The 12,174-nt window shown below is 38.6% G+C and overlaps 1 protein-coding gene across 2 annotated transcripts in view; it reads right to left on the bottom strand.

Moving 5' to 3' along the window:
• LOC132398425 (PDZ domain-containing RING finger protein 4-like) overlaps nt 1-12,174 on the bottom strand; it is a 470,759-nt gene that overhangs the window by 441,316 nt on the left and 17,269 nt on the right. For both annotated transcript variants that reach the window (XM_059977839.1, XM_059977840.1), the window contains exon 3: nt 2,624-2,731. In XM_059977839.1, the coding sequence (XP_059833822.1) occupies nt 2,624-2,731 (108 nt within the window). The remainder of the gene's footprint in view (nt 1-2,623; nt 2,732-12,174) is intronic.

The following is a 12,174-nucleotide window of genomic DNA, read 5'->3' as shown; positions in this document are numbered from 1 at the left end:
TGTATTTTGCGTTTTTCGCCCAATCTTTCTCATTTTTTTTGTGTGGGATAGGGGGTTTTGGGGGTCGATGATCGTGCGGTCTTCCTTTTCTTTCTTGGTTTCATGGCTACCCGGAGAAGAAGGATATCAGAGTTGTATACTTTGATAATAAATGAACTTTGAACCTTTAATGTGAGTCTTAAACAAAAGGCCAGAGGAGATGGAATGGGAATCAGTACAAGTCAGTCAGCAGAGGGCTGAAAAGTGAACAAGAGTTGGTGCTAGCTAAAAGTAGGGTAACAGAGGTATAGAGGACCTCAGTCTAAAGAGAGTAGCACAACAGAGGCCAGCAAGGTACACACTGGGATTCTCAGTTTGAAGTAATGGCAAACAGTATGGATGAGGGTTTCAGTAATAAAATGAACTGAGGCAACAATAGAGAGACATGATCGTGCAGTGGTTATGGCATGGAACAGTAAACTTACAGCAATAGTTGGGAAACAAGCCATGACAACAGAGCACCAAAGATGATGTTCCGCATCAGCAATCACCAGTGCACCAATGTAAAAATATTCTCCCTTTCACTGACAAAATAAACTATTTCAAAACAGTATTTTCCACTCTCTGCCTTTTAATTTGAACTGGCTAACAGCAAGTTTATCACAATGAAAATATCCATATCTAATACAGACGGGCAACTGTTCACGTCAATAACTGAACAAACCAGGACTGCATATTTATTGTGAGGTCATTCATTCCGCCATGCTGAATGTTCATGGCTGCCATCACATTCATTAATCACAAGAATTGGGAGCCATTGCAAATGCAGAAGTACAAACATTTACATTAGCAGCAAGGCCACTTGGAACAGATTGATAAGGCAATGTCTGTTGAGCAACAGGCACCATAACATCCTGTCATTTATCAATCCCATCTCTGACAAGTCTTCTCAATCCACTCAGGACCTCATAATCCATTCCATTGGTCACCCAGTGTTCCTGTTTCAATGCTATGCAACTTTCTTGTACAGCCATAAATCCTTAAACTTTGCTAGAAGAAAATAGAACATTAACAGGGTCAACTTTCAACCAAATGATCCTGTTTTTTCAAAGACCCAGTCTGTGTCCAAAATGCAATCCATTTTATTTAAGTGATAACTCTGCAGGTGCCACCAACCTTTCAGAGCACCTATACTTTTCTAGAAACACATCCAACATTTGTCAATTTCCACTTTGACTGCACAAAGTCAAATGCTTGACCCACGTCAGGATGTATCTTTTTTAATGTTGTTAGCCAAACTAAAAAAAAATCAACCACAGAATCCTTGACATTTCTTTTGGACAACATATTTACAAAGAAAAGCAGCGTGCACTACTTGCAATGGTCTGGGGCCTTTGCAATACATCGTCCTTCCTGAGAAATTCATGGGGGAGAAAAGTAGACAAGTATTTCACACATTTGGCTTAAGAAACTAAACATTTCCTTTGAAAAACAAAAGAAAAATAGTTAATTTAGATAATGCTATGTCCCCCGGCAAATTGCAGTACAGAAGCAAGCTGCTGCCCAGGAAGCACATATGGCACTAAAAGTCCCCCAGACAATCCAAATACCAGCTTCAGTTTCAGCCGGAACTGTTTGTTGCAACAGGAGGTTTGGTTTTACCATGATTGCTTGTTCAAATTAAGTAGTGTTTAAATATCCATGTGGACTGACACAAATTGTTTACTTTCAAACAAGAGAAAATCTGCAGATGCTGGAAATCCAAGCAACATACACAAAATGCTGGTGGGACTCAGCAGGCCAGGCAACATCTATGGAAAAGTCCTCCGCCCAAATGTCGACTGTACTCTTTTGCACAGATGCAGCATGGCCTGCTGAGTTCCTCCAGCATCTTGTGTGTAACAAGTTGCTTGCTGCGTGTATAGGAAAAACCAGCAAACTTGACCATCTTGCAATAGTTTACCCCCCCTAAGCAATCATCTCAAATTACTCCAGTGGAGAAAATAAACAGCATATCACCTTGATCAATGTGAAATTTCTTTTCACCACCAGATATCAAGTTTAGAAGACCAGAATCTGTAGCTGTACTGCTATTCCCTTTGTCAATATTTAAACATTTTGTGCACCCACCACGAACCAAATCCCACAGGCAATTTCAAGATGTCTGGGCACTGCAGCCAAAGCACTACCTGTTCAGTTTTGGGAAGCCTTCAAACAGAGTATTGTCGGGATTTTTCTGAAAATTGGCAATGCTTCATATGAATAAGTGTAACTGTTTTTTTTACATTAAGCTCAAAGGGAGTGCAGCTTCCTTAAAAGGCAGTATGGAATGTGCTTGGATAAGCAAGTTGAAGAGTAGACATTAGTATATTTACCACATCAGTAGATTACCACCGCGCTGCCCAGCATCTCATCAGTTTGACCCCAGACTGATCACACGACAATTTACAATGACCTATTAACCCACTAACCAGTATGTCTTTGGACTGTGGGAAGAAACCTACATAAACTTGCTAACAAGAGGACACCAGAACTGAACTCTGACCCCCCCACCCCCGAGCTGTAACGGTGTCTTGCTAATCGCCTATTACCATGGCGCCCACACACCGTGGTGATTGTAACTCAACTCCACAATCTCTCCTACCTCGATAATCCTGTCGTGAACTTGCAGTCCATCAGGTCTGTCTGCAGGTCCGTTCTCCATAACTTTGGAAACGTAAATAACTTCACTTGAAGAATCGTCCTCACTGTTCTGTAAAGCAAGATAGATGGGAGTCAGCAAGGGAACACTGGGCACAGGACATGTCTGGTGGAAGTGATGATGCTCAAGCTTCAGTCTTGGGGTCAGAAATGGGACAAAGAGGGACAAGGCTGAAATTTTAGTGTTTACAAAATCGAAGAGCAATATTAAAGTATTCTCCACAGGCTTTGGCTGAGGTTCCAAATACTTTTTTAAAAATTTATTAAATTTTTAGAAAATTACAAAGAATAAAAGTAATGATAAAATAGTAAGAGAGAGAAAAAAATAATATTAACCCTCCCCCACTTAACCCTTATCTAAAGAAAGAAAAAAAAAGAAAGAAAGAAGAGAAAGATTGCCTGGATATCGGAGGATCCCCACATGTTCCATGGAGTTCAAAATAATTTTAATATTTATTTTTACTTTCCCCAATTACTTTATAATTTTATCTTCAAAGGACCTATGTATTTAATCCTATCTTTTGTAGGTATGGGAGCCAAATTTTCAAAAATATATCATATTCATTTCTTAGATTGTATGTAATTTTTTCAAGTGGAATACAACTATATATTTCATTATTCCAACGATCCATAGTAAATATAAATCAGATTTCCAAGTAATTGCGATAACTTTTTTGGCTACTGCCAATGCAATTTTTATAAATTTTTTCTGATACTTATTCAATTTAAGTTTCAATATTGTCCCTTCAATGTCTCCTAATAAAAATAATATTGGACTATGTGGGAGTTGTACTCCAGTAATTTGTTCCAATAAAAGTTTTAGTTTTATCCAAAATGATTGAATTTTAAAACAAGACCAAGTAGAATGTAAAAAATTAGCAATTTCTTGATTACATCGAAAACATTGGTCAGACATATTTGAATTTAATCTATTTTCTGTGGTGTTATATATAACTGATGTAAAAATTATATTGTACTAATCTAAGTTGAACATTTATTGTATTTATCATACTATCAGAACATTCTCTTGACCAGCTTTTTCCATCAATTTTAATATTCAAATCAGATTCCCATTTTTGACTTGATTTATGAATTCCTGATTTAATTGTCTGTTTTTGAATCAAATTGTACATACAGGATGTAAATTTTTTAATTTTTCCTTTTTGAATTACTCGATTTTGGCATTAGCATTGTTTGACCCAGCTTTTCTCGTAAATAAGCCTTTAATTGAAAATAACAGAAAAGAGTGTTGTTTCATATTTTATATTTATTTTTTAATTGATCAAACGACATCAATATACCTCTTTCAAAACAATCACCTATATATTTAATCCCTTTTGGAACCAATTATGTAAAAATTTATTATCCATTGTAAAAGGAAACAGCCTATTTTGAATGAAAGTTCTTTTTGCTAATAAAGATTTCTTTATCTCATCGTCCATATTTACCTTATTCCATAAATCAATCAAGTGTCTTAATATAGGAGATTCTTTTCTTTCCCCATATCCATTTGGATTCCCATTTATATATAAAATCTTCTGGTATGTTTTCTCCTATCTTATCTAATACTATTCTAATCCATGCCGGTTTTTCTTCATCAAAAAAAGACGCAATAAATCTAAGTTGACTTGCTTTATAATAATTCTTAAAATTTGGAAGTTGTAACCCTCCTAAATCAAATTTACATGTCAATTTTTCCAATTATATTCTTGACATCTTTCCTTTCCAAAGAAATTTCCTTACATATTTATTCAGTTCTTGAAAAAACTTCTAAGGCAATTGTATTGGTAAAGTTTGGAATAAATATTGCAATCTAGGAAATATATTCATTTTTACAGCATTAACTCTACCTATTCATTTTTACAGCATTAACTCTACCTATTAATGTTATTGGTAACATCATCCATTTATCAAGATCCTCTTTTATTTTTTTTAAATAATGGCAAATAATTTTGTTTATATAAATTTTTTTACATCATTATCAACTCTGATACCTAAATATTTTATCCCATTTATTGACCATCGAAATTGAGTTACTAATCGACATTGATTATAATTTCCTTTGGTAAGGGGTAAAATTTCACTTTTATCCCAATTTACTTTATACCCTGATACTTCCCCATATACTTCCAATCTAAAAGATAGTCTTTGCAAAGATTGCAATGGGTTTGTTGAATAAATCAAAACATCATCAGCAAATAAATTAATCTTATATTCTTCTTGATTAACTCTAAAGCCCCCAATGTCTGGATCTGTTCTAATTAATTCAGCTAATGGTTCTATTGCCAATACAAATAAAGCAGGTGATAATGGGCAGCCTTGTCTAGTTGACCTCGTTAAGCAAAATGGTGTTGAAATCTGACCATTTGCAACTACTTTAGCTTGAGGATTAGTAATTAAGGTTTTAAACCATTGTATAAAAAATTTTCCTAACTCATATTTTTCCCATTCCAATCTATCAAATGCTTTTTCTGCATCCAAAGCAACTGCCACACTCATTTCCTCTCTTTTTTGTGCCAAATGAATTATACTAAGTAACCGGGTTATATTATCCATTGATTGTCTGTTTTTAATAAAACCTGCTTGATCCATATGTATAAATTTTGGTAAATATTTAGATATTCTATTAGATAAAATTTTTGCTATTATTTTATAATCTGTATTCAACAAAGAAATAGGCCTATATGATGTTGGTTTTAAAGGATCTCTATCTTTTTTGGCAATAAGGTTATGATCGCTGTTAAAAAAGATTGTGGGAGTTTATGCATTTTTCCACTTGATATATTAATTCCATAAAAGGAGGAATTAATAAATCTTTAAATTTTTTATAAAATTCAGGAGGAGAGGTTCCAAATACTGAAACTTACTGACGTAGTTATTGTTGACAGAGATGTGGTTGGGGTTGGTTTCACTCATACTTCAGTGTCAGAAGGCTGTGGATTCAAGACCTAGTCCAAGGATTTGAACACAATCTATTAAGACCCAAGTCTATACAAGAAAGTGGTGACTCTTTGTACACAGCTCCGAATGGAATCATCAAATATTTCTGTTTAGGATTACTATAAACTTCATGACCTACAGAGAGGAGATGGAACAGCTTGAGACCTGGTCAAGCAATTAGCCTCCTCAATGTCAGCAAGACAAAGCAGATGGTTATCGGCTTCAGGAGAACTTGCCCCACTAATAGACCTCTTTACATCGGCGGCACAGCATTGGGATCTGTGAGCAGTTTCAAGCTCCTGGAAGTGCACACCACACACGACCTGTTACGCTCCCAGAACACATCCTACACAGTCAAAAAAGCTCAGCAACGCTTCTAAATTCTGAGAAGGCTAAAGAGAGCTGGACTTTACATATTCTTGCTCACGTCACTCTACGGTAGAGAACATCCTAACAAGATGCATCACTGCCTAGTACGGAACCTGCAATGTGGCGGACAGAAGGGCTCTACAACAGGTAATCATAACGGCCCAATGCATTACCAGCACCAGTCTACCCAGCATCAAGGATATTTTATCAGAAGGGTGCCAGGAAAGGGCCAGTAACATCATTATGGATCCCATCCACTCCACTCATGGACTATTCGCCTCACTCTCATCAGAGCATCCAAGCCAGGGCCACCAGACTCAAAAACAGTTACCTTCCCCGAGCAGCAAGGCTGATCAACACCTCCAACCTCTAACTCTATTTCCCAGCTGTCACCTTATGTACAGCCAAGTATCACTTTATGGGAATACAATCAATCTACCTATATAAGTTATATTATGTATTTATATTTATTGTGTGTAGTTCTCAATTCAGATCTAAAGTTCCATAAGGTCTGGGGACCTTTTATCGAGTACTTTCATAACCTTCCTCTTGACTAGGGTTTTTTTTTCTCTCTTCGGTCCCTTGCTTTCAGCTCCTTTTTTTTTCTGGTAGAAGGCATTATTATCCTCTGTTGCTGAGTGTATTCACAGTCTGGGAGCTTGGCTGTCCTGACTTATACTCTCTATATTGTGTTGTGGTTGGTCTGGAGTTGCTGTTGTTTTTTCTTGTGTTGTGGGGCTTGGGGAGGACACTAAGCTTACTTGTCTTTAATTTAGGTGCTTTTTTTTTGCTAAATTCTCTTCCTTTGTAACAAATTGTTATTGTATGCTTAATTTTGCACTGTTTTAATGTTCCTCATTGGGATTTGGGGGTTTTAATTTGTAAAATGTTTTGAAAAACTAATAAAACAATTTAAAAAATATATATTTATTGTGTGTGTGTTTTAGTATGATCATTGTGTTCTTTGCCGTCTGGTGGTGTACTGATATTAGCACTGGACTTCAAGGCGTAATGGTCCCGAGTTCAAATCCTACTGGCTCCTTGCATGCTTTCCATGCTGGGTTGAGAATCAAGCTAGCAACTCAGCCTTGTAAAAAAAAATTAGTCAAATGCTACGGAAAAGGCAAAAGCCACCCGATGTACTACAAGGCATGAAAAAGGAACAAGAATTGCGTTCTCTATCTTTTGTGAGTTTTTGTGTGCTGCATCAGATCTGAAGTAACAACTATTTCATTCTCCTTACCCTTGTGAGCCAAGAAATTACATTAAACCATCTTGAATCTTGAACAAATGTCAGTGTTAATAAACCAGCTTCTGATATCAGAGGACTGACAGAAAAGACCCACAGCACTAGTTGAGTTAAAAAAACTCTCACAAGTTTCCCAGTGAACATTTAGTCCTTAATCGTCATTTCAATAATGTGGTGATAGCCACATTGCCCTTTGTGAGATTTTGCTGTGCAAAAAAATTGACTACTGAGTTTCTTACATCTCAATAGTACTTCACTAATAGAGAGTAACAGGACATTGCAATCTTACATGGCGATGAACATCTCCTCGGATAACAAAACACACATTATGAACTTCAGTAAAATGGCACTGAAAGTACACCTTCCATATTTTCACAAGTTGTTGAGACTTTGGGAAGCTTCAGCAAACTGCACTCTGGTGTTAATTGCAAATTGTAGTTTGGGTAATGGAGGAAAACCGTGCAAGCAACTAGTTTTATCTCCATTCCTCCATGACTCTTCCAGCTGCTCTCCAACTGGATTACTTATTCAGAGACACAGCAACTAAAAATAGTCTGTGGGACGGCAAAACATACCCATTACTCACAAGGTAAGTGCTGCACCTGCACCTCAGCTGAAGAATTAACCAAAGACCATTCACATTGGGAATCATGTTGATTCCCAAGAAAAAAAATATTGAACTACCAGGATAAAAAAAAATTGAGAACTTGACAAATTACTTCACAGATGCTATAAATTAATCGCTGTTGATGCATTTGGCTCGCTCATTGGATCTTAATGCCTCTATTTTGCTTTCAACTAAAATTAATTTGGCTCTGAAGCTAGTACGTGGTCCAATACAGATGATAAAGATGGAGAAGAATTTTTTTGGAATGAGGTCATTGTTTGAGAAAATCTGCACATTTCCAAACTGGTAATAATGTTTAAAAACATATTAGTTTCCTAACTTTATTCCTATCACACATGGAAAACTACCTAACTCTGACTTTCACTGAAATCCACTACCTCAAGGATAGCAACACAATTGGTCATCAGCCTGAAATGTTAACTGTTTCTTTCTCCAAAGAAGCAGCCTGACCCACCAAGTATTTTCATCATGTTCTGCTTTTATTTTAGATCATTTCCTTTTGCAAATACCAAAAACAGCAAAGATCCAGGATAATACGTTAGTGCAACTGAAGGGTTACCGCCAGTGTGGCCGTCGTTCCAATGAGACCTGTAGCCAAATATTCACCCTAGTGGCGGCACTGTAGAATAGCAGTGCCAGTCAGCAGGGTTCAATTCCCACTGTTGTCTTCAAGGAGTTGTACGTGTGGGTTTTCTCTGCGTCCTCCAGCTTCCCCTTATGTCCCAACAACATACGGGCTCGTAGGTTAATTGGTCACACAGGTGTAATTGGGCAAGAAGGGCCTGTTACTTTGCTGGGTCACTAAACAAAAATCAGTGTTCCACCCACCCATCCTGGGCATTCTCTTCTTCCCTCTTTCATTGGACAGAAGTCAGAAATGCCTGAAAGCAACAGGCTCAAGGCCAGCTTCTAAACAGCTATTATAAAACTAGGTATTAAATAATCCCAAGAATATTAAGTTGGACATTGACCACATAATCTAACTCGTTGTGAACTTGCACCTTACTATTGACCTGAACTGCACCTTCTTTGTAGCTGGTATAATTTATTCTGCTGCGTTCTTATTTTACCTTGTTTAGGGTCAGTGTAAGGACTTCTTTTTTCACATTCTATGTCAATAATCTGTATGATGGAATTGATGGCTTTGAGCCCACAGTTGTAGATGATACAAAGGTAGGTGGAGGGGCAGGTAGTTTTGAGAAAGCAGGAAGTCTACAGAAGTACTTAGACAGGTCAGGTGAATAAGCAAAAAAGAAGGAGATGAAATATTGTGTCTGGAATTGTAAGGTCATGCACTTTGATAGAAGAAATAAAAGCACAGGGTATGTTTTAAATGGGAAGCAAATTCAGAATCAGAGGTGCAAAGGGACTTGGGAGTCCTCATGCACATTTCCCAAATGCAATGTTAGCATTCTTTTTGAGAGGACTAGAATTTAAAAGCAAGCATCTAAAATGCTAGGCTTCATAAAGTGTTGGTCCAAAGACCCCAAGAATTATCCCAGGAATGAAAGAGTTAACATATGAGAGCATTTAATGGATCTGGGCCCATACTCACTGGAGTTTAGATGAATGGGGGAGCAGTGGAATCTCATTGAACCCTATCAAATACTGAAAGAGTAAACATAGAGAGGATGTTTTCTATAGTGATGGAGTCTAGGACCAGAGGGCACAGCCTCAGAATATAATGACGACTCTTTAGGACAGAGATGAGGAGGAATTTCTTTAGCTAGAGGGTGGTGAATCTCTGGAATTCAATGGCACAAATGGCTGTGGAGGAGAAGTCACTCAGTGTATTTAAAGTGGAATTTGATAGGTTCTTGGTTAGTTAGAGCATCAAAGGCTATGGGGAGAATGTAGGAGAATGGGGTTGAGAGGGATAATAAGTCAGCCATGATGGAATGGTAGAGCAGACTCAATGGGCCAAATGGCCTATATCTGCTCCTAGATCTTATGGTCTCTCTGGACAGCACACAAAAAAAAGCTTGCAGTGTATCTTGGTACATGTGATAATAAACCAATTCCATTTCTAGCTTCTCTTGCAGGCAAATGCAAGATCCAAAGCAGAGGCAAAAGATAGCCAGTGTGGCTGTATAGTGAGGTGGCTGGAACGGAGCCAACATAATCCATACAAATGGATTAAGTGGACAATATCAGCAATACAATTGCATTGGTATGAAACCCTTGCCTAATGGTTTTAGTTCAAGAGGCAGTATTGTGGTAGTTGCTCATCCTTCAACTAATGACACTGAAGCAGATTAACAAACACAAAATGCGAGAGGAACCCATCAGGTCTGGCAGCATCTACAGAAAGGAATAAAGAGTCAATGAGACCCTTCGTTAGGACTGGAAAGAAAGGGGGAAAAAGCCAAAATAAGGTGAAGGGAGGGTCCCGAGTACAAGCTAGCAGGCGAAGCCAAATGAGGAGGAAGGTAGGAGAGGGGGATGAAAGGAGAAGCCGGGAGGTGATAGGTGGAAAAGGTAATGGGCCGAAGAAGGAATCTAATAGGAAAGGAGCATGGACAATGGGGGAAAGGGAAAGCGCCACCAGAGGGAGGTGATAGGCAGGCACAGAGAAGAAGTAAGAAGGGAGCCAGAATGGGGAACAGAAAAAGAAAGAAGAGGGGAGGGAAATTATCATAAATTAGAGAAATTGATGTTCATGTCTTCAGTTTGGATGCTACACAGATAGTGTAAGAGGTGTTACTCCTCCAACCTGAGAGTGACCTCTTCTTGGCAGTAGAGAAGACCATGGACCAACAAGCCAGAAGGGGAATGGGGACTAAACTTACAGTAAAATGATTAGCCACCAGGAGATTCTGCTAGTTGTGGACAGAGTTTGGTGCTCGACAAAAAACTCCCCCAACCTACATCGGGTCTCGCCAATGTAGAGGAGAGCACACCACGAGCTCTGGATATAGTAGGTGACCCCGAGGGACTCACAGATATACTGCTGCCCCCCCGGAAGGTCTGTTTGATGCTCTGAAAGGTAGTGAAGGAGGGGGTGTAGGGGCAGGTGTAGCACTTCTTGCACCTGCAGGGATAACAGCCAGAGGGAGATCAGTGGAGATGTATAAGTGTTCAAAGAAATCACAAAGGGAACAATCCCTGCAGAAAGCAGAAAGTGGGAGGAGGTAACGGTAGGAAGATCCATTGAAGATGATGGAAGTTGCCATCTCATAGTGTGGTAGTAAGGACAACAGGAACTCTATCCCTGTTAAGGTGGCGGGAAGATGGGCTGAGGATGGATGCAAATTTCAGATCAATTATTTATTTCCTCCTCAAATCCTGAATCAGTGAACCATAAGGCGGTCTCCTTGGGCTGGTTTAGACACATAACTTGATTAATGCATTAAACTCAAAATTGTGTTTTCTTTAAAATAAAACATTGATCAGATCTTAACTAACAAGTTTGTGCGTGTGCAAAAAGATTCAGTGTTCATGGTTACTTGTGTTTGTGCATTGCTTTTGGGGTGATGCATCAGTGGGTTTTTAAAAACAAGAACTGGTAGGGATATTTATAAAGCCACACTATAGGAAGAATGGGATTGAGCAAGGGAGAGTGTAGTGATTCATATTTCAAACACAGGCAAATGGTAAAAGGTCAAATAGACATCTTGGTTAGCAATGACAAGCCAGGCAGAAGATCCATTCCTGGGATGTATGACTCTATAGTCACCAAGATGTCGTCACTGTGCTACGAATGCAGGCCGGAGTCAGAGAGCACTACAGCACAGAAACGGAGTCTAATCTGTTTTACGGTGATCCATGTTCAATTCTGGCCTGTGGAGGCTGCACGTCTTCCCCGGAGATCACAAAAGCTTTCCCCGGATGCTCCGGTTACTCAGCCTAGTCCCAGCGACCTGCACCTGGACCACAGCCCCCCCACATCCTTCTGGCAACACATTCAGAGCCAAGTGAGCTATCACTTAACTACAGCTGACTGACATCAGCTTGTATCAGTGCATTTTAAGATCTTAAGCTGCAGTCATAACCCTTGTCAAAAAAAAGAGCCACAACTTGAAGTGATTTGATCAAATTAATCATTACTTCTAGCCAATATTGTTCTTCCCCCTCGTCCAATAATTAAACAGATTTCGACCATGTTATTTAATGGCAACTCGTGCATGAATCCAAAGATCACAGGAATCAATAGGATGACTAATCTGCTTCAAGCTACAGTTAACAAACTAGCTTCTGAAATGAGTTAGACACCTTTTTAGCCAAACTGAGTAATTAGAGATCCTGTACATTACTGTTGCTTTATCTTTCAGCTGAGACTTTCTGAGAACAGAATCTCCTTTGCTATCCT

Source organism: Hypanus sabinus, chromosome 8, assembly GCF_030144855.1.
Source record: "Hypanus sabinus isolate sHypSab1 chromosome 8, sHypSab1.hap1, whole genome shotgun sequence".
NCBI lineage: Eukaryota > Metazoa > Chordata > Chondrichthyes > Myliobatiformes > Dasyatidae > Hypanus > Hypanus sabinus.
Note: the sequence above shows the minus strand (reverse complement) of the source record. Positions and strands in the feature narration are given on the sequence as shown.